The sequence below is a fragment of the Epinephelus lanceolatus genome, chromosome 15 (genome assembly GCF_041903045.1).
Source record: "Epinephelus lanceolatus isolate andai-2023 chromosome 15, ASM4190304v1, whole genome shotgun sequence".
NCBI lineage: Eukaryota > Metazoa > Chordata > Actinopteri > Perciformes > Serranidae > Epinephelus > Epinephelus lanceolatus.
In genome coordinates, this window is record NC_135748.1 from 23,069,325 (window position 1) to 23,092,158 (window position 22,834).

The following is a 22,834-nucleotide window of genomic DNA, read 5'->3' on the forward strand; positions in this document are numbered from 1 at the left end:
AATGTGAGTTGATATTAGCATGTTTCCATACGTTTCAAATGATTTAGTTCATTAAAAAATATTCACTGCGATATATTAGGCTGCTAATTTGCTATAGTGTAAATGTGAATGTTTCAGATGCTGATTATAAAGGTATACAATGCCTTTCTCCTTACCTTATTCGTTCATAAATCTGTATTTAACATGAGAAAAGTGAGTATCAAGTAGAGGTAAAAGATGTGTACAGTAGCAGTGGAGATGTCAGAACTTATCGGCTATAAGTTGGCTAATGAAATTATGAGGATAGTAGGCTAATTGCTGTCATCACAGTGTGCCACCAGATCATCACCACACCTTAAAAACCAGCATGAAAAATAAGGAACTAAACATATAATTAGTCAGACAACACAAGTACAACGGTTGTATTGTATTCCCTAAGGCGTGAATGGGTGTTTCCAGTTTATTGAGCAACAAAACATGTATTGTGAAAAGATTCTTTGCATCAGGAAGAACGGACATACTGTTCTTCACTGTTAAACACAAACCCATCCCAACGAATCACACGTTTCCAACATAACAGATGGGAAATAAAAAAATATATGTGTATTATTCACACAATTCAGGACTCTTGTGATGGACCTGCTAACCTGATGTCAGATCAATCTGACATCAATTTTATTTATTTAAAGTACCATTCATCTCAATAGCCTCTTTGTCCAAATGGGCCAAACAATCAATAAATGTGTCTGTGAAAGCCTGCCAGAGAGTTTTATGCACCGCAGGGATTATAAGAGCACAAGCTCCTTTAAATATCTATACGCAGATACATTTCACCAAGGTAGTATGTGGTATTTATTGTGCTTGGCGCAGTGTTGCAAGCTAAGTATCTTCTGTTAGGCACTAATTACAGGATTAATAGTGTCCTTATCACTTTAAAGTTCTGATGTTATAACACCAAACCATATAATGATGCAGAGGTGTAAATTAATGATTCAAAGGAGAGATGTAATTATTTGATAAACTTCTCAACCACGTAAGGTCACAGTAACTGTTAATTGTTTATAGGGTTCCCGACAGCTTCTGCCAGTGCAGCTCACCTGTGTGAAATGCATGAATGCATCTATGCACACACTGCATATGCACCATTTCATTCACACACACACACATGTAATATTTTAAGACTTTGTTGCACACACACACTGTTCTTTCTTAGAGGGCACCTGGCTGCAGCCCTAGAGGATCTGCCTCGCAGATGCTGCAGAGTGTTGGTTTATTTTCGGATGAATTCCCTCTCTGCCAGACGCACGAGCTTGTTTCTGAATGTCACTGGAGAAAACAATTGAACAGTTGAAACAAACATGTCTGTCAAAGGGGACTGAGCTTATTTTGGCTTTTGTAGACATGTTTGTTTGATACATCAGAGGCTAACAGGTCAGATGTTAACAATGTCTCCACATATCTTTTTAATCCTGCACTCTTACCAAAGATGTTCCTATACCAATTTTTACTTTCCCAATACTGATTCTTTGCCATTGTGTAAAGAAAAACAAAAACTATTGAACAGCTGTATCCACCTTATTTTCAAACATGGAAGTAAATAGTGATCAACTTCCGTTTTTTTGTGCGTGACTTCCGGTCAGCCGCTTTCCCTCATGCTTTCCCTTACCGGAGCTAACGGTGCAAGCAAGTTGTTTATGTTAGTCAATCAGTTAGTTAATTAGTTAGTTAGTCTGTGTATTTTGTATAACGTTAGATAACTGTGCCCACGTTTCCGTTTTAACGGAAATTTATTCCCTCTAAATGCGAATAAATCGCACGTCAATCATAAACTATGAACCAAAAAAGCACAATCTATCCCGAGTGAGACAAACTGCTTGATCCCCGTCTCCAGTGTACCAGCAGAGAACCTGCAGAACCGAATCAGCGAAAAAACACACCTGGCTACACAGCCTCTCTACCTGAGCAGCTGAAGCTGCGGCTCACACCCTCGACACACAGATGGTGCTTCTGCATGCCAGCCAAATGTGTGCGCAACTGTGAGAAATAAATATGTGAGGTGTACGTTGCTTTTCTATCTTTTTTCCCTTTTCTTTCTTTCTCTCTGTCAGCGACATACACTCCTAACACAGGACGGGTTGTTTTAATTGACTGAGTTGATCATTAAGCCATAGTGATGCGCGGATCGGCTCTGATAGCACCTGAATCAGCATGTACGCATCAACCATCCAGCCGTTACAACATGATTGAGCTAGCAAAGCAGTTTTGTGTTGCTATGTGTGGTATTTATTCAGTTTTGGGAAATCACGATATCTAGAAAGCATCAGTGGCTGCAGCTGACAGGGACAGCTAACGTTAACACTAGCAGCAAAGCTAACATCAGGATCGTCATCCGTTAAAAGCCTCCCGTTGTCGGATACGACATGAAACTACTTCAGTTACCTCAATCATGTTGTAACTAAGACATCCGCTGGAGAAAATATTTTTTTCACGGGCCACTTTGTGAGTTTAGTGAGTTATTACAGACACGGCTAACAGCTAACAGTTAGCCCAGCTAATCTACGATAACCATGTTATTAATTACACACAGAGAAAATACTAATGTTTGTTCAGTCATTGTGTTTATAGACTTTACAAACATCAGATTAGTCTAAACGGTGATATAGTGATGTGAAAAATGTGATATATACATATATATAGCTAAACTCAGCAAGGTAAACAACAAGGCGATTCCTATTTACACAGTGGTAAGAGTGCTGGACTGGAAGTGTTGCACAAAAAAACGGAAGCTGGCTGCGTTCTGTTTTGCCTCCGTGTTTCCGTGAAAAATAAGGTGGATACTACTAACCCATTTCCATGTCAAGAAAATCAACTATCATATCATCATATCTTTGAGCGGGGCAACACAATGGTTTGAGTTGAAGGTGTGAGAAAGAATAGTATCAGTAACATTGTTAACACTGTGCTACATTACAGAGAAATACAAAACCGTACTAATGAACCTTCATTAATATAGGCCTATATTTTATCTACAAGTGCACGTCATACACTGAGTGAGCTGCCTGTTAATGATGCTGTCGGCAAAGCAGTAATGATTGTGCTAAGTGGCTAATGGGCATGTAGCTACTTCCATGTATCAGATGATACGTCATGTTTGTAGTCGACCAATGAAGATGAGTTTACATATCACCTTGGGTTCGTCCTTCACCTTCTCAAAATGATCTTACGCTTTATATTTCCTGCCCGACATATTATTAACTAGCCTGTGGAATAACCGCGGGTACCAGCCCTGGAAATTAGAGGCCGTATATATGCCACGTTTTTAACCTCCTGGAAACATGAGGTCGGGCTCTGGGCGCTACTCTTGTGCCTTTTCCTGTGCCAGCTTTCAAGAGTGCAGCAGCAGGTTGCATCTGAAGTTGCTGTGTCTGTACTTTCAAATTAAATGCCTACACAGTCCAGTCATATAGGTTTTGATTTATTTTGACAAGCCGCAGTTTCACGTTTTTTCTGCAACTAAGTGACCAAAGAAATCTTGCGGACTAATGACCTTTCTGGTCGACTAACATTTAGTCAACTGTGAGGGGGCAGCCCTATATTACATAATACTTATCTGTTGCACTAAGGAGAATCTACACATTGTTTATTACACTGAGGATATTCTACTCGTTATTTCGGTTGCTGCCCAAACAGATCTACTGATACTGGGATGGGGTGAATGTCACACTTGCCCGTTGGGCTTAGCCTCAGGGATCAGCGCAGTTACATACACAGCAACACAGCCTCTGATTCGATCGCACTGAAAAAGGTTTGTTGGAAAACTACAATGGTAATTTATCAGAGGCAATTTTAAGTGATATATATAAGTCTCTTGACTGCAGTGTTCCGAGGATATCTGACATCAACATGGTTAAATTCCAGAGTGGATCGGTGAATATGGCATCCTCGCTGTTACCCAATTGAGCATTTTCATCAGTATTGGGAGCATTTACAATATCGGTATCTGACCAGGTCTCTCTGGAGATTGAGACCTCCTGTCCCAATGAGATTACCTGTTAACAAAGGTTAAATACAAAATATAAAAAATTCCTAACCCCTTTATTTGTTGAGCAGTTCATTTGATTCGCCCAGCTCATGCGCTCTTGTTCCCTGCCAACCCCCCGATGCCCTTGCCCTTGCCCTCTTTGTTGACTCACTCCTAACACAGTGTGGCATCTCTCTTCTCCTGGAGGGCCTGACGTCGGTAGAATCACACACTGTGCCCTTCAAAGACCCATCTGGTAGCTGCTGCTGCTGTTGAAATGTGTGTTAGCGGAGGTGGACACAAGTCAAGAGTTTGATCAGCACACACACACACACACACATCCATGCACAAGTCACTGCGATGATGGGATGTAAGGAACATTGTAGACTCACAAGTCAGTCTTTAGACGCTTTGCTTAACTAAAGACTGATGACTTTCTCCCTGATTTTGTGTTTAGATGGGCGGATACAATTTCAGAGTTTAAAAAACACTCCCTACGTTGCAGAACCAGTAGTAAATCTGCAGGGCGGTCCTTCGGTGGCTCGCTGAACTCTTGTGCTTGTAAACATAGTCCGACTAGAAACACGTGTAGCAGTACAAAATGGCTCAGCCGTGCTCGCAGAAAACTCCGTCAAAGTTAGTGGATGTGGCGACACATTCTCGCCAACTAAAAGAAACAAACATAATCTTTTACAAGGCCATGACTCATCCGTCCGGCAGGACGATAGAGGGAATCGCCTTGTTGTTTACAAATACTTCTGGGTAGAAAACCAGCAGAGCTTTTAGCTAAATATATAGCCTATGTATCACATTTTTCACATCACTGTATCACCGTTTAGACTAATCCGATGTTTGTAAAGTCTATAAACACAATGATTGAACAAACATTACTATTTCTGTGTGCACGTTTAGCTGGGCTAACCGTTAGCTGTTAGCCCTGTTAGCCGTTAGCGGTGTCTGTAATAGGTAGTAACTCATTAAACGGTCCGTGAAAAAAATATCTTTTCCAGCGGATATCTTAGTTACAACATGATTGAGCTAGCAAAGCAGTTTTGTGTTGCTATGTGTGGTATTTATTCAGTTTTGGGAAATCACGATGTCTAGAAAGCATCAATTGACAGGGACAGCTAACACTAGCAGCAAAGCTAACATCAGGACGTCATCTGTTAAAAGCCTCCCGTTGTTGGATACGACATGAAACTACTCCAGTTAGCTCAATCATGTTGTAACTAAGACATCCGCTGGAAAAAATATTTTCTTCACGGATGAGCACACGTTTGATAAAACGGAGTTTAATCTCTTGGCATCCATTTTCAAGCTCTCTGTGTGTTTGTTTCCTTGCAGACGAGAAAAGGGGGGGCGCACATTTCTGAGAAGGCGTGTCCTTTTCAAAAACGCAAGAGGCGTTGCTTTGTTGCCGGCCATTTTCGCCGGTGTGTTAAACACACTTTAGAAAGGAGTGTCCCCAGACTATCAGAAGGCGGAGATCTCTGATTGTCTGGTGGCGAGACTAGGAACATTGCAGCTGGAAGGCATGGAAATCGATTGAGAACATAGTGTCATGGTGATCATTAGTGATCTGCCTTGTGATGGCAGATGACACATTACTGGTTACACAGGTCGGACTTCACATGGCTGATGGTGTGACTGTGGTTTCGTAATGATGTGCTGTTGTTTCCTCTTCCTAATGACTGTACAGGATGACAAAGCAGGATGTGGATGGTAATGCAGAGGGCAAATCTCATCTGATGTAGTCTTGTAAAAAGAATGTCCTGAAAGGGGTGTATGAAAATATTCATGGCATTGGTTATTTTTTTGGGGTTGTGTTTAAAGACCCGACAGTTAGATAGCAGTGTTGTATTTAACCATCAGCCATTTGACAAGGTAACATATTTCTAAAGGACAGACCTATGAAACAGGCAGTCCTAAAGGTCATACCACCAACTCTTTTAGTTGTGATACGTGCCAGATCTTGCCCATACACAACCCTAACGAACCAAGAAACCAAGAGAACATTAAAAGATGGATATGAGATCAATAAAGTAATTTGTGGTATGTGTCTCTCCGCAGGTATTCCCTCCATTTCCTGGTACAGAGTGGTCTTTCCTACAGTGTGATGGTCTTCGCTGGCCTGGAGCATATGCACAAGTAAGTGCACAAATCAAGTGCAAAAGTTGATTTAATCTGCACAAGGTTATTTGGCCTCATGATTCCTGGAAGTGTCAGAATTACACAGAATTGTGAAACGCTCCATTTCCCATGTTTGTAAACCTCAAAAGTGCAAGTGGAAGCACAAAAAAGACATTTGTCAATGCCAGTGAATGAAAAGTCTTGTTAGAAATCTCAGATGAAATGTTAGATGATGAAAATGCGTCATATCAGTTAATTACGGGCCAATCTCCGGCTGGCGTCTTCATTCCTTTGTCTTGTGTTTTCGAGGCATCTGAGCCTGGGTCACGATGATGAAGATTCTACCCCCTGGGCTCCCATCTGTGACCATGGCTCATCAAGACACACACAGACACACAGAGACACACACACACACACACACACATTGTCTTTGATGTTATTTTTACCAGAATTCAAGGTTACTAGTGCAGGTGTAAACAGTAGATATTGCCTCTGGGGAGAGCTTTTTAAATAGATAGTAACAAAGCATTAATCACTGTAGTGACCGCCCTCAGACAGAAGTGACTCAACACCTAATGACAGTGACCTAACACACACAGGACGTTTTTATCCAGACTACAATATGGCCTTTCAGCATATAGCAGTGGTTTACATCACATCATTCCTGGAAGTGTAACACCCTATTAATGTGCTTTTAGCCTAGTGTTCTGTCCCTTGTGTGAGTGGGCAGATAAGCCACTCCCTGTTACTGTAGCTCTTATAAAACTGACAAAAAGCTGTGGCTGTCACCCAAACCAGACCAACACACCTCCATTGCATTCAGGGATAAAGTTCACCATGTCCCCCACTCCCTTGGATGAAGGTGCAGCTCAGGGGGCAGAGAGGAGGAGAACCATAGAGGCAGGACACACTGACATGCTCATATGTTTGCAGAGGGCGTTGAACCTACTGCCTGGAGTTTTTGCATAACAAATGAATTGTTACCTCAGCAGCAGGTTGTGATTTAACTGGGACCCTGGGCTGTTTGGCGACTGAGTATACAAGCCCTCCTAATGTTTAACCCATGACCTTTGCTCTTTTAACTACAGTTGAGTTGGTTGCATGTCGTCGGGGGTTGTATGCTTATGTATATTCATGTATAAGGGAATGTGACTGTGGTTTCCATCTCCCAGTCAGCCATACCTCCTTTTTTATATTTTTACATTATTAAATTGACAGTGTGTAAGATTTAGGGGGATTTAGTGGCGTATAGCAGTGAGGATAGCACATTGCAACCAGCTGAAACTTCTCCCAGTTAGGATTCTTTCAGTGTTTATTGTTCAGGAGGTTTTTACCGGGAGCTGAATTATCCACAGAGGTTTTGGGAACGGACCAGGGGTCTCACTTATAAACACTGTGTATGCACAAAACGAGGCCTGAAAGAGGCGTACAACACTTCCCACGCTAAAGTTGTGATCTATAAAAACAAACTTGATGGGAGAAACTTTGACCCATGCTTATGAACATTTTAGAAAGGGGATATTGGCGATGCAGATGGTGAGGTGGAAGCCTGATTGTAGAAATTGTCAGATGTGTTTTGGAGCACGCCATTTTTGGCTTTCGTCTGTACATACATTTTTAGTATGGATCCTACACACACTTGTAAAAATGAGACCCCAGATGATTATAACTGGTGGTTAAAACACTGGATAACGCAGTTTCATGTTACAAATGAGTGTTTCTCTGACACTGTTTGGTGCATTGTAGACGAGTGGCTCAGCCACCATATGCTAATGTGGGGCTACTATAGAAACATGGCGGTGAACATGGCAAGCTCAATAAACGAGGACCCTCTCCCTATGTAGATATAAACAGCTCATTCTATGGTAACACAAACACATATTTTATTTTTTTAGGCGATTATACACAAAAACATACTTATTATATTCTATTTCTGCCAATATATCCCCCTAAATCCTACACACTATACCTTTAAAGGTCCAGCGTGTAGGATTTAGTGCCATCTAGCGGTGAGGTCGCAGGTTGCATGTAGGAGAACTACTGTGGCCGATGCGAAAATGCAAACATGCAAATGACCTTATCTAGAGCCAGTGTTTAGTTTGTCTGTTCTGGGCTACTGTAGAACAACATGGCAGACTCTGTGAAAGAAGACCTGCTTGTTATGTGGATATATTGATGCTTATTAAAAGGTAAAACAAACACAGCAATTCTTATTTTTAGGTGATTTTAGGTGATGTCAGAGTATTAAATACCATTTCTGCCTGTGAATGGCCCTAAATCTTACACACTGGACCTTTGCTTATGATAGTACAGCAAAGAAGAGATCGAATGAATCAGTATCAGGCTGAAAATATGCACTTTTATCTATCTGTCTATCTAAAATGATCTCTCACTATGAGACTTTCTTGCTGCACTTTGGGGTCACACCCTGAACAGAACACTCCCCATACAAGTGCGCTGTGGCAGGACTTGTGTTCTCTATTTGTTGTTCTCCCACTCAGATACCGGACCCATGGGGGGGAAGTGTACAGTGAGTGCAGCGCAGTGTGTGACAGCGGAGTTGCTAAAAGCTTTTTCTGGACTGTGGGAAAGGCTGTGAATGTGAGCTCGGCTTAGCGTGGCTATAGACTGACCACTTTGTTTTGCAGCGAGGCATCATGTTACATACTATTCTACTCCTGTGTAGCTCTGGATCGCTCACACTTTCCCCCTCTACCACTCCTCTTTGACAGTCCGCCCGTTGGATGTGTTGAGCAGACGGGGAACGTTCGAGACGCTTACCTAGTGAACACAGCACTTCCTGCTGATTGACGAAGGGGGGAGAACTGTGAAATCGTTCGATATGGTGTAACCAAAGAAGAAGCGACAGTGACAGTGACAGTAATGCAAGTGCTCTCTTTAATGGATACTGAAGAGGAACCGTAACAAAATTCTAATAACTCAGACTGTTAAAGAAATAAGACAAGCTATCAAGCTGGATGTAAATGTAGTCTTTTCAAGTCATCTTTGTGCTCTATCATCTCTTTTGCTTTATTTTTTTAAAGCATACTCTATTGGTGAAGCAAATTTACAACATGGCATGTTTTTTTCTAGGTCAATGGTTTTCAGTTTTTGTTGGCTTCTGACCCTTATTATGAATCATTGTCAATTTGCACTCCCTCGCCTCTTGTCTACCGGTTATAACCAGTTTGATCAAAGAGGTAGTTTTTCCGCTTTGTCAAATTCACTGACGAGGTAAAAATAGACAGTGATTCACAAAGAAATAAAGCAGAAATTAGATGAAAGACTGAAAAACAAACTCAATTATGTGAACCAGAAATTAGTCTTTTTTCATCTCTCTTCCCTGTTAGTCATCTTGTGACCCCTCGGATGTATCTTGTGACCTCTTGCGTGGGCTCTGACCCACAGGTTTGAAACCTCATATTAAGCAAAGGTTGCTACAGTATGTACATATGTCTTTTGACTACCTGGAGCAGTGGGGGTCGACTGAGTTTGACTGGAGGAGGGAAGCATTATGCGGATAGTTGAGACATCTTCATGTTGATATTTCTCAGCCCCCCTTTAACCATACAGCTTACAGCCTAAGAACACTAAAGCAGAGCAGACACTTGCCAGCGCAAAGGCTTGGGTTTGAAATTAAATTTGTTGTAGTTTAGCCTCTCAGAAATTTTATCTGCTGCTTGTGAAATCTATGTGCTTAATGAAGGAATAACTTTTGTCAGTCAATGTCAAGAATGATGACATTCGATGTTCTAGATATTTACACAAAAACCAAGACATGCATGGTAAATTCCAGTGTTTGAATTACACTGTAGGTTTTGAGGAAGCCCTAATTTTTTGAGGTGGGAGGCTCCTGTACACTAGAGGTGTAAATCACCAGTTTCATCACGATAGGATATTATATTGATTCTTTCGACAACAATACGACAAGTCTGCCACCATACCATTAGATTCAATGTGATTCAGAGGCCTCCAGTCGATATGAGATGATATTATCTGCCCATTTAACACCATCAGCTACAGAAGAAGCTGCCATCCCTTTCTTTTGTGCTTTTGGCCATAAAAGATAAAATCAACACATAGATAATCAGTGCAGTAAAGTTGACTTTAAACTGACTCTACTAACACGCATAAAACAGCACATGACATAAGTTAGCCTTCAGGGCTTTCTCCATCTTCAGGACTTAAAGCCCTGAAGGCAAACTTCTCCCAAAAGCCATAAAACAACAACATTGTTTAACAAAAGTATAATATTGAATTAAAACTGTCAAGGTTTGTAGACAAAGCAGTTGTTATTTGCTAGTCACACATTATTAGCTTAAGCATGCCTGTGGATATTCTCATTTATCCAGGTCATAGTTATCTCAAGGCAATTGACTAGTTCAGCCTAGTCAGACAAGCATGAACTGATGAAGCCTCTTGGATAAGAGGTGAAACATCTTCTAAGACAAAACTAAGTCCAGTTGCTTTTGATTCAATTGCCTTGAGATAGCTTAAGCATGTTTACATTGCAAAAATTTGCCTAGTGGCTAGTGGACTTTTTTTACTCTACCCATAGCTTAACAAATTACTTGTAACGTTATTATTTTTCTTACTTACCTTAGATTAAAGTCACTGCGTCTACTGACAGAACAGCACAGGTGAATTTCAGCCTGCATGCACATTTTTAAAAGAAACGTTACGTTTTGCTTTATCTTGTAACAGCATTGTTTATGTATGGCATGTGCTCTGTCTGTTGACACTGCTTATTTATTCCTGATTAAATAACGTTATCCTCATCATCTGTCTCTTCTCTGCTTGTCATCTGCCCGTTGCTGTTTGACAGTGACACAGACTTTCAAAATAAAAGCGTATACAGTGCCCTCCAAAAGTATTGGAACAGTGAGTCCAATTCGTTTACTTTTGTTGTCGACTGAAAACATTTGGGTTTGACATCAAAAGATGAATATGAGACAAGAGATCAACATTTCAGCTTTTATTTCCAGGTATTTACATCCTGATCTGATACACAACTTAGAAGATAGCATTATTTGTAATGGAACACAATTTTTTTAGGTGAGCAAAAGTATTGGAACATATAAACTTAAAATAGATTGAAGTGAATGAGACTTAATATTTAGTTGCAAATCCTTTGCTTTCAATAACTGCATCAAGCCTGTGACCCATTGACATCACCAAACTTTTGCATTCTTCTTTTGTGATGCTTTTCCAGGCTTTCACCGCAGCCTCTTTCAGTTGTTGTTTGTTTTGGGGGGTTACTCCCTTCAGTCTCCTCTTCAGCAGGTAAAATGCATGCTCTATTGGGTTTAAGTCTGGAGACTGACTTGGCCAGTCTAAAACCTTCCACTTCTTGCCCCTGATGAACTCCTTTGTTGTTTTGGCAGTGTGTTTTGGGTCGTTATCTTGCTGCATGATGAAGGATCTCCCAATCAGTTTGGTTGCATCTTTCTTTAAATTACAGATAGAATAACAGACAGAATGTTTCTGTAGACTTCTGAGTTCATTTTGCTGCTGCCATCATGTGTTACATCATCAGTGAAGATGAAAGAGCCCGTCCCAGAAGAAGCCATGCAAGCCCAAGCCATGACATTACCTCCACCGTGTTTCACAGATGAGCTTGTATGTTTGGGATCATGAGCAGATCCTTTCTTTCTCCAAACTTTCGCCTTTCCATCACTTTGGAAAAAGTTAATCTTTGTCTCATCAGTCCATAAAACTTTTTCCCAGAATTTTTGAGGCTCATCTCTGTACCTTTTGGCAAATTCCAGCCTGGCCTTCCTATTCTTCTTGCTAATGAGTGGTTTGCATCTTCTGGTGTAGCCTCTGTACTTTTGTTCATGAAGTCTTCTGCGAACAGTAGATTGTGATACCTTCACTCCTGCCCTCTGGAGGTTGTTGCTGATGTCACTAACAGTTGTTTTAGGGTCTTTCTTTACAGCTCTCACAATGTTTCTGTCATCAACTGCTGATGTTTTCCTTGGTCTACCTGTTCGACGTCTGTTGCTTAGTACACCAGTGGTTTCTTTCTTCTTCAGGACATTCCAAATGGTTATACTGGCTATGGCCAATGTTTGTGCAATGGCTCTGATTGATTGTCCATCTTCTCTCAGATTCACAATTGCTTCTTTTTCACCCATAGACAGCTCTCTGGTTTTCATGTTGGTTCCACCTCTAAATGCAGTCTGCACAGGCAAAACCTATCGTACCCAATCTGAAACTGAGCTCAGACATTCAGTGCTATTTATTGTTTGAATAATCAATGTAATTGGGAAACACCTGGGCAACAAAACACACCTGTCAGTCACATGTTCCAATACTTTTGCTCTCATGAAAAATGGGTGGGTTCAAACAAAAGGTGCTATCTTCTAAGTTGTGTATCAGATCCAGATGTAAATACCTGGAAGTAAAAGCTGAAATGTTGATCTCTTGTCCCATATTCATCTTTTGATGTCAAACCCAAATATTTTCAGTCTACAACAAAAATAAAGGAATTGGCCTCACTGTTCCAATACTTTTGGAGGGCACTGTATATACCATATGTATCATATGGATCGATGTTTTGACTTTGCATCGATGACATTGGATCGTTGATCACTGAATTGATATATCAATCTAGACCTCTTGCGCAACCAGTCCACGCTCCATATTTGGTACGGACAGGGACTTGAACAGGCGACCCTCAGGTTCCCAACCCAGGTCCCTATGGACTGAGCTACTGCCGCCCCAACTGTACACATACACGTGCATACATGGATGCGCCAGCCTACATGCAAACATATACTTCATTTCAATTCATACAGACAATATTCAGCTTGGGGAACGGAAGCTTTCACCATTGCAATGTTTTTTTAATCACTCTCCGTGGTCTGGAAGCACCTGTGTGCTCTAAGCACATCCACTGTCACTTTCTTCAGATGACATTAATAAGTGAGCATGTGTGGTTTATACAGTAACATGTGGGCGTGTAGCCCTATCCAGTCATACGCTAACCTCACTAAACGTATCTTTCTGTTGAGCATTTTCCCTGGCAACAAAGTAGCAGATTGTCTGACAACAAGTTACCTGCATTTGCCCGGTGGTTGGTGCTTACACTGATTTAAAGCTGTCAAGGATGGTCTGCCTACCCATGAAACCACTCTACTACCCAACTTATTGCCAGGAGGGCCTGAGTTAAAGATGAAAAGGAGAACTGTCATTCTATCTGTAACATAAGTGTGCAATTTAATTGAAATTCATATTAGTTTTGGTGTGAAAGCATGACTGTGAACCTGACGGTGATAAGCGTGCAAATTACTGACTGCCAGTCGCATGCTGAACAGATGGAAATTTCCTCTGGATCCCTGTATGCATCTGAGCAAGCATGAAGTGTGCCTGGAGGCATTTACTATGTGTACACAACCTCAGAGAGAGGTCTTGCAGTGTTCAGACATTTATTTATAGCCTGTTTTTTTCGTTTTCATCACTCCCATGTGCAGTGTGTATCCATACCTGCGGCTCCTGTGTGGCTCCTTGTCTCCATATTGACCAGTCTGCCGCTGTCCCACAGCGGGAGGCCAGCCTACTTTAGTCCCAGGCTCCATCCGATGCCTCGAGTGGAAATGAAACACCCCCCTCTGAGCTGTGAATTACACAAACACAAATCAAAGGAGGATAAAGACAGGATCCCTGGTGGCGCTGCAAATATAGCTGCTGCAACACATATAGCTCATATCCCCACTCATGGCTGCAGGAGTGTGCTGCCAGTGGAGCAAGCTGATCTTGGTGAAACAGGGGTGTTGCTAAGGATTCAAAATGTTAGTAGTTTCTCACACTGCTAAAATGTCTGTGATTAGATATATAGTCTCGTGTGGAGCATCTTCAGTCTTTGTGTTGAAGCCAGTAAAATACATGCCTGAGGTACCTCTTCTGTTGTTTTTAATACACATACAAACCTGTTCATTTTATCTTGACGTTGCTAGAGTGGTCTGCAGCAGGATATTGTCACCAGCTTCAAGAAAATGTCAACTTAGGTAAAATGCTGTTGTGAGCAAGAGTAACAAGACAACTTATCTTACTCCACAGGCAGGATATTGGCTCAGTGTGTATAACACACACACACACACACACACACACAGTGAGCAGGGAAATAACTTACTATATATTTTGTCTTGTAGGTTTTAAATGTGTTACAGTGAATTCTAGTTCCTTGGGTCAAACCTGTAAGGATACTGTGAAGCTTTTGATTTTTATTCCCACTCAGGTCACTGTGCACTTATGTTACTGTTATTCCCTTTTAAATAACAATATCCACATTCTTATTTTTACCCTTACCCCTTGATTTGGAGTGCCCCTTTAACCTGCAGAGTTATACGGTATAGTGATTGAAATCTTCCCCTATGGAGTAGGACAACCCTTCAAGACCCTGATATGTCAACATGTAGTCGTTGATAACGTTAACGTAAGGATGCGCAACCATGGCTAAAATGGTCTTTTGTCTCTTTTGTCTGATGGAGATAGAGTTTCGCACTATTGATCAATCATACAAGTCATCAAATAAAAAAGAACACTGCTTCACTTCCAGGCCTCTAGCGGTGCGCTAACGTAAGCAACACATGTTCCTTTCCTGCCAAGCCACACTGACATTAGAGGTGCAGCAACCTTCCTGCTGGACTTCAGTTAAATTTCAGGCATCATATGCCACCAAAAGTTGGGAATAGGACATGGAAATATGTCAAAACGCAAGACTGTCATGCACAAATCAGCAATAACCATTTAACGTTGGCTAGCTAGCTAGTTAGCTACTAAGTCATCAGCATTTTTTTAATGCTTGTTTAAAAGAAAGGGGTGTACTACATTGAAACAAAATGAAACTAAGATAATATGATGATTATTGCATTTTTTACATGTTTATTAACGAAGAAAATACATTTGTGGGGTTTTTTGTTACTTGTGCAACCATCTTAAGTGCTTCATCGTAGGCAACTGGACTTTGTTAAAGACATTTCACCTCTCATCCAAGAGGCTTCTTCAGTTCTGAAGAATGTCTGAAAAGCCTCCTTCAGCCAGAACTGAAGAAGCCTCTTGGATGAGAGGTGAAAGGTCTTCAAGAAACTCAAGCAAGTCCATTCTCCTATGATATAGCACTGATGAACTTGATGACTGAGAATCTTCACTGACATCTCTTGCAACCATCTCGCCAATGATTTCCAATAACACTCAGTGTGTGTTTTTGAAAAACCTCTGTTTGGAGAGCCATGTACCCCCTACACTTCACCATACCCCTCTATCCCAACATGAAATGGGACACCCTTCCCCTAGATGTGAGCGCATAAGACGTGGAGGTAAGGGCTAAAGGGTGTATTAGGATTGAGCCCAAGTTTATGGGCAGGTCTTGTGTTGTTTCTGGAAGGCAATAGGCAATAGTGGAAAGTGTTAGCTAAACAACACTTAGGGGGTCCTATACAGAAAGCTCCAAGAGGAGTTGCCCTAGAACCCTAATGGTTAATACGCAGAACACATACTTAAAACGTCTGTGGACCTTTGTTGCATGTAGTACCCCTCTCTTTCTCTATGTTCCCTGTATTTTTTAAGAAGGGATAATGTCCATTAACCCACATTTAAACAAATGTCTATGCTGAAAGTTAGCTGAAAAGCTAGTTTTCATCAGTAGTCCCCTTGCCTGATGTTAACAGATCTAGAATAATAAAAAGAATACAATATGAAGAATAAGATATGTACAGTGGTTAATCTAAATCTTGAAGCAGAAAGTGCTGTAAAACCCCTTTGTTACAAAACTAAATTATTCACCATAAAACACACGTTTTAATAACTAGTATTACTCGGTGTATCCATGCAGTACATTTAAATGAGCCCTGTTGCTGCAGGGCTTGATTCAGAATATGGAGGCCTTTGTAAAAATCCATGTCGTCTCCCATGTGAGCAAGATTCTTAAAACATATTCTGTACACTGAAAAACAGGCCAAATGTGGGTTGGATACAAAAGCACAACTCTTAACTCTCAGGTCTGAAAATATTTCATGTTGCAAAAGTCTGTGTTGTTTACTTTATATTGTGTTCTAAACGCTTGGCAGTGGATATCAGATGATGTCTTCTTGGCTGCGTCTTGGACTGCAGCTACAGTAGACTCTCAGAATCAAAAGGTCCCGTTGTGTCTTATCAGCGGTGCAGCCTTGCTCTCGCTGGTGTGTTGTGTTCCTCCTCAGAGCAGCACAATCCTCTTATTGTTGGCAGCAGAGGAATGCTAGCTAGCTAGCTTTGACTTGGGCTGACTCTGCAACAGCTTTGTACAACACAACAGGCTTTAGTGCTGCTCTCTGGCTTTGGTCTTCAGTTGAAAGGTTGTGTTGTCCTCTGTCTTCAACCACTGATCCTGAATCATTACTGGAGCCTCCTTTGCTCTTTTGTCCACTTTTTGACCCTCTTACCCTTTCCATAGCTACGCACTGGTGCAGAGGCCACTCTCCTTTGTACAGTACTGTACTGGAAAAAAGTCTTTACTATGCAGCACATATGAGAACAAAGGGATGGACTAACAACTCTCAAGTAAAACATTCACAATATGTGCATTAAGATGCTCCACCTGAAAAGCTCCATATCACCTTAGAGATTAATTTCTCTTTTCCTTCCTTTCTCTGCACAGGTACTGCTTCATTGTGACGCTCGGCTACCTGATATTGTGTCAGATCACACGAGTCTACGTGTTCGACTATGGCATGTACTCTGCAGATTTTACAGGGTAAGCCACACTAAAAGCTCTTAATAATCTTTTTTTGTGTTTGATTAATAGCCAAAAAACCTCTTCTGATCTTTATTCTGAATGCTATACGGAGTACAAAGCCAAAAACAAGAAGTTCCCAGTAAGAGTTGGGGGAATACAAAACAAGAGCGTGTCACACTGCTGTGTCGGCAGGAGGACGTCGATAGCGACTCTTGTGGTTGGTTCCCACTCCTCCAGACTGTCTGACAATTCAAGCAGACAGCCTGCACTCTCAGCAGGGTGGGGGTGGCTAGTTGCTAAGCAACCCAATGCAATCCCATACTGCCTCTGCGAGGGCAGAGATTTCTACTACATCTTTCATTCCTCTTTTTTTTCTTAAAAATGTCAGATTCACATTTTCCTTAACGTCACTGTGACCCTTATAGATAGTCAGATAGTCTAAAATGTCCCTCTAATTTTAGTGGAAGACCAGAGGCCTGTACTACAAAGCCAGTTCAACTTATTCAAGATATTTTTACATTAACTGGCTTGACTGACCCTAACATTTCCTGTCTGGATAACTGATAGCACAAAGCTAATTATGAGCAACATCATCAGAACCATAAATGAAGTAGGCTGCTTCATATGAAATGAGATGAAATGGTAACAGTAATCACCTGCAGGAATGTTTAGGCCCTGTTTAGACGACAACGGTTTCTCTAAAACGCTGTAGTATGCACGCCAGGCCAATTGGTGGCAGTGTAAATTTGCACAGCAACACCACGGCATGACACCTCGCGCCTGCGCTGAAGCGCCTTCCTCTACAACGCGGTGATTACAAAGAAATGGCAAAAGCATGCACAGATAACTTTGTCTGGATGGACGACAAGGTGGAGTTGCTGCAGTAACAGATCTACACTTCACTTCAAATCAACAGGGTGAGCAGCACCAACAGAGCTCGTCATTGTTGTTGTGACAGTCGACTTTCTCACGCATGCCTAGTGACTGGTACCGTAATGCGCATGTGCGAAAAGTCTCCGTTTTCAAGTTTACCGTTTTCAGTTGAAATCGTTGTCGTATAAACGGGACCTTAGTCAAAGGGACACAAAAATTGGTGTGAAATGTAAACAACAGCCTGTAATCTTATAATAGAAGATGACGAAACACAGGAAGTTATTCCCAAATATAAAATGAAGGCCAAGACTTAAAATACACATAGGTATTATTATATATGAAAGTCATATAGAATATTTTCTGCTCTGAATATGTCACATAAATCTCTTTAAAGTAATACCAGGAAGAGGAAGGAAGAGGGGTGAATAGTACAGCACTGCATTTGGCCTTAAGGATAGAGAAGAAGAATAGAAATAATAGCCACAGGAAGTTAAAGACAGGTGTGCAGTTATAATGGGGGAAACTTCCTATTGTGATGGTACCAGTATGGAGGATACTGTTACTATAATTACTAGGTAACTTGGCATGAAAGGCCATGAAGAACATGATGCCACCAAAACATAAATAGGACCAAAACGAGCATTCAAAATAAAGTGTAGTCAAAACAAGTGTATGAGCTGCACTGAAATTCTAAATATTAACATGACCTTTTCCCCTTTTGATGTTCCTTATCAGGCCCATGATGGTCATAACACAGAAGATTACCAGCCTGGCGTTTGAAATACACGATGGTAAGACAAGCATCAAAGTGTCTCTTTAAAGCATGTGTGTTTCCAGTGTGTGTGTATGTGTGTATGTGTGCATCCTCTGTGGAAAAAAAAATAAATAAAGGGCAGACGTGACAGAAGTGAAAATGGTTCAGTTCTCTTTGGAGTTTCCAAACAGATCACATGGCCATGTTTCCAAGCCAGTAGTCAGGTCTGACAATGGGCTAGTGAACCAGAAACAGAGCATAAACACAATTATGTAATGGAGCAGTGACCAAGTATGCACTCTCCCCTGCTCTGCCCCTCTCAAACAGTTTAATGGCTGACTTTGGACACGGCTGCATCCTCTTAAACACTGTGTAGTAATGCTTTAGCCATTTATTAGCAAAATGTAACCAATGTACAGTCCATGTAGTTGGCCTGTCATGTCCCATGCTAATGCTGAAGCATATTTTACTGCTCATTACCACTGCAGGTTAATGAGCAGTAAATAAATAAAGATAGAGACTTGACACTGAGGTCAAAATAAACAAGTGTGATCGAGTATCAGAGAGGCTTAGAGGCTGAGAGGATGACGAGAGTCACTCATAGCTTTTTAGTTCCCACTTGGAGTCTTAAGTCCCCCCCCAGGATATTCTAGACTGAACACAATCAGCAATCTGATAGCAGTTTGTGTATTGATGTGTGTGTCGGTGGGTGCATGCATGTGTAGGCAGTGTGGGGTAGAGTAGTGTTTTATATTCTGTTCAGGTCACTGATTCTCCTCACAACTGTGAGTCTAATGAGAAACTAAGACTGTAATCCCCATCCTCAGAGAACTGTCACACCCTGATACCTGCCTGTTGCTCACACACACACACACACACACACACACACACACACACACACAACACACACACTACACAGTATTTTGCCTTTTTTGGGGACATACAGTAAAATACTTATGAGACATTGCCCATATTCCACCCCAAAATCAAAAATACATATGTTCCTCTTACCTGTAGTGCTGTTTATCAGTCTAGATTGTTTTGGTGTGAGTTGCTGAGTGTTTGAGATATTGGCCGTAGCGATGTCTGCCTTCTCTTGAATATCATGGAGCTACATGGCACTCAGCTTTTGATGCTAAAAGTGGCATGATAATTCACAGACCTTGTTGTGAGCAGTTTCATGCAGGTGCTATTTTCTTTTTACAGCCAACGGTATAACTGTGCAAAATGAAGCGTGCATCTACTGCTAGCTCACCTAGCTGTCACAAGCACGAGCCTTGTGTTCATGAGTAGATGCATGCTGCCTTCTGCGCTGTGATTCGGTGGGTGGGTGTAATTTGGTAGAAGAAAATAGTTCCCACATCAAAGTCTGTGGATTATCTTAAGTAATAGGGTCATGATTTCTGGAAAGAAATAATCCTGTTGAGTTTTTCAAATGTATTTGTTTTTGGCGCTTTGAGCACCATAAGCTGAGTGCCATCTAGTTCCATTATATGGGAAGGGTAGGCATCTTTATGGTCGACATCCCCTACCCTCAGCAACTCATACCAAAACAATCTAGATTGATAAATACCACTACAGAATATAAACAAAAATATAAATTTTGGTTTCGGGTTAACTGTTCCTTTAAAGCCCTGTTTCCACCAAACACTTCCAGTATGGTACCTTTGGAACCAAAAGTAACCCTCCAGATATGATACCTAGACCCTTGGTCCGTGTAGCGTTTCCACCACAAACAGTGCTCTTAAATGTGGATGGGGTTGTTGTCACACACTGCTTCGTCCAGCACTCACTGTATTTCCTCATTACCGATGACGGAAGTCTGCACCTCGTTTATCGTCCACAGAACGAGGCTGCACGTTGACATTTTCAGAACAAAATAAAACATGCTGCAGGGATATGTGAAAGTAGCAGGTTTGTGCGTGTAGTCCTTCTCAGGCAAGCTCAGGGGTTTAATGCCCCTTGAGGCTTTTTTTTTTTTCTCTCTGAGTGAGAATTGGGATATATGCCGTCCCGGTCGAAATTAATATATATAAAAATGCTGGAAGATCCAGGCATTACTAAAAGTGTATGTCATATAAAAACTAATGGAATGATCAAAGTTGCATTAAGTAACATTACAAGTTAACGTTCCACCTTAAAAGTCGCCGACAGTCAGTCAAATGGATTAAGTAGTTTTTTGGTCCGACAACAGCTGCTGCAAAAGGCAGCAAAACATCCTTTCATTTTATAGTTACAGTTTACTAATAAAACTCTCCACAGTGTGAACAGTGGTTACATGAGCCTCAAAACCAGCCACAACTCAGCCCTGAGCAGAGTGACCGTCCTCTATTGACCAATCAACAGACTGCAGTGTTCACAGCTCCACCTTTTAGTATCAAATCTGTGTGCTAGGTACTCCAACGGGGGGGGGGGGGACCACAAATGAGGACGGTATGGAACAGTTCCATTGGTACCATTCACAACTTCTCACAGTGGAAACGGAAAACAAATGTACCAAACTGAACTGTACCTTATGGGCCTGCTTGGTGGAAACGGGGGTTAAGTGTACAGTTTCTAAAGGAACATCGAAGCTGCTTTAGATTCATCTTTTCATTCATTTGACTGGGATCAGAGGTTTAATATTGGCCTTGTGAGTAAGCACAGCCTTGCACCATAAGCTGTTCAGTCAACCTTTTGCATGTATCCCATGGTGCAAAAGCTAGCCATGAGTGTTCTTCATAACCAATTGAAACACATTTATTTCATCAAATTTATAGAGAGAGTCGACCTTTACCAATATCAACAGTAACCCCTGTCAGGAGGTCTGGCCAAGGTGTAGTTTGTCCTCTTGTACCCCCTTTCCACCAACATAGAACTGGTTCCATTTTGGTTCCTGCATCTAAGAGCATTTCGACCAAAAGTAACAGAACCTGAAAAGCTGTTTCCTAGCTTGAACCAAAAAGTAGCAGGTTTTCCTTGACTTGTAGCGCAATTCGTGACAACACCAGTGAGTGAGTCGTATTCAACAGGCTGGAAAGAGTCTTGTGAGTAATGGTGTTCAGTGTCTTCTTGTCTTCAACAGCTGGTCCATGCTTGGTTTTTGGATAAAAACAAATTTCTGATTTAACAGAACTAAAGCTCACAGGTGATTAATGTGAGCTACCATCTTGCTACTGCTGTTTACTTCCATTGTGTATCATGCAATGCCTTCTGTTGATGACGCATCCTTGATTACAATGGTTCTGATCAACATTGGTGGAAATGCAGGCTGGTTCGCCAGAATGGAACCAGAGCTAATTTGGTGGAGAAGGAGTATTAGAGTATTTATCAGTGGGAGCCTACACAAAAGTACAACCAGATCCATCCCACATTCTTTGCACTCTTTGCACTGCATCTTTTACTGTCCACTGTTTACTCAGCGGGAGGAAGTTGGTATTATTTGCATAACAGGCAGATTCACACATGTCCCTCCTGCCTCCTGAACTAGTATGTGTTGCAATGACAGGGACCTTTGGCACTACAGTGTGTGTTGTTACACCTGCAAACATTGTAGGTCAGCACTTGTCATTGCTATGAACGTCAGAGTTTTGTCAGAATACACGTACTGGGCGTTTGTTTACTCTGTACTATTACCCTGTCATCCATTCCTCCTATTTCCACTGAATGAATCTGATTCTCAGAGCATGAATTGCAGGTGTATATGTGCACAAATAAAATGCCTTTTTTAATGTGAGACGTATCTGATTGTGTCTGTCTGTAGGGATGACCAAACGAGAGGGGCAGCTGACTCCCACTCAGAAATACCTAGCTATCAGGTATGTGACTCAGGTATGTTTTTACTGCTTCAGATGATGGGTTTATCAAGCTGAATTTAAAAAGTTGACATGGTCTTAAGTTAGAGTTAATGAACCCTCCCTCTCTTTATCTTAATAAAGGCTTCGTTGCTCTCTGCGTCGGAAATCACCACACTGCCCCTGTTTCAGGCTCTCTCTGGTGTTGTCAAGCAGTTGTTAGGCACTCGGTATCTAGGAAACCACACATTCACTACTCTCATGTGAACTGTATTGTAGGAATGCCCTACCCTCCATCTGTCCTGCATTACAACTGCAGATTCCTCTCCATGACAGCTACTATTGGAGATGGTGGTGCAGCCGAGGCGCAGAGACAATGTAAAATACAGGATTTTAGCGGGGAGATGAGTTGCTAGTGCAAGATAACAGGGAGTTAATATGTGATCACAAAGCTGAACAGAACAGAGATAAGAGACCGAGCAGAGAGCAGCACAGATATTTTGACACGATCAGTTCAAAATCTGTTAAGCATAGCTTGGAATACACTGAACAATGGGCACAATGGGATTGCACGGATCAGAGACTGA

At 41.5% G+C, this 22,834-nt stretch overlaps 1 protein-coding gene across 1 annotated transcript in view; it reads left to right on the top strand.

Moving 5' to 3' along the window:
* mboat2a (membrane bound O-acyltransferase domain containing 2a) overlaps positions 1–22,834 on the top strand; it is a 71,632-nt gene that overhangs the window by 37,410 nt on the left and 11,388 nt on the right. Inside the window, 4 exon segments of the mRNA XM_033643108.2 lie at positions 6,071–6,148; positions 16,770–16,865; positions 18,456–18,511; positions 22,217–22,271. Of these exon segments, the coding sequence (XP_033498999.2) occupies positions 6,071–6,148; positions 16,770–16,865; positions 18,456–18,511; positions 22,217–22,271 (285 nt within the window).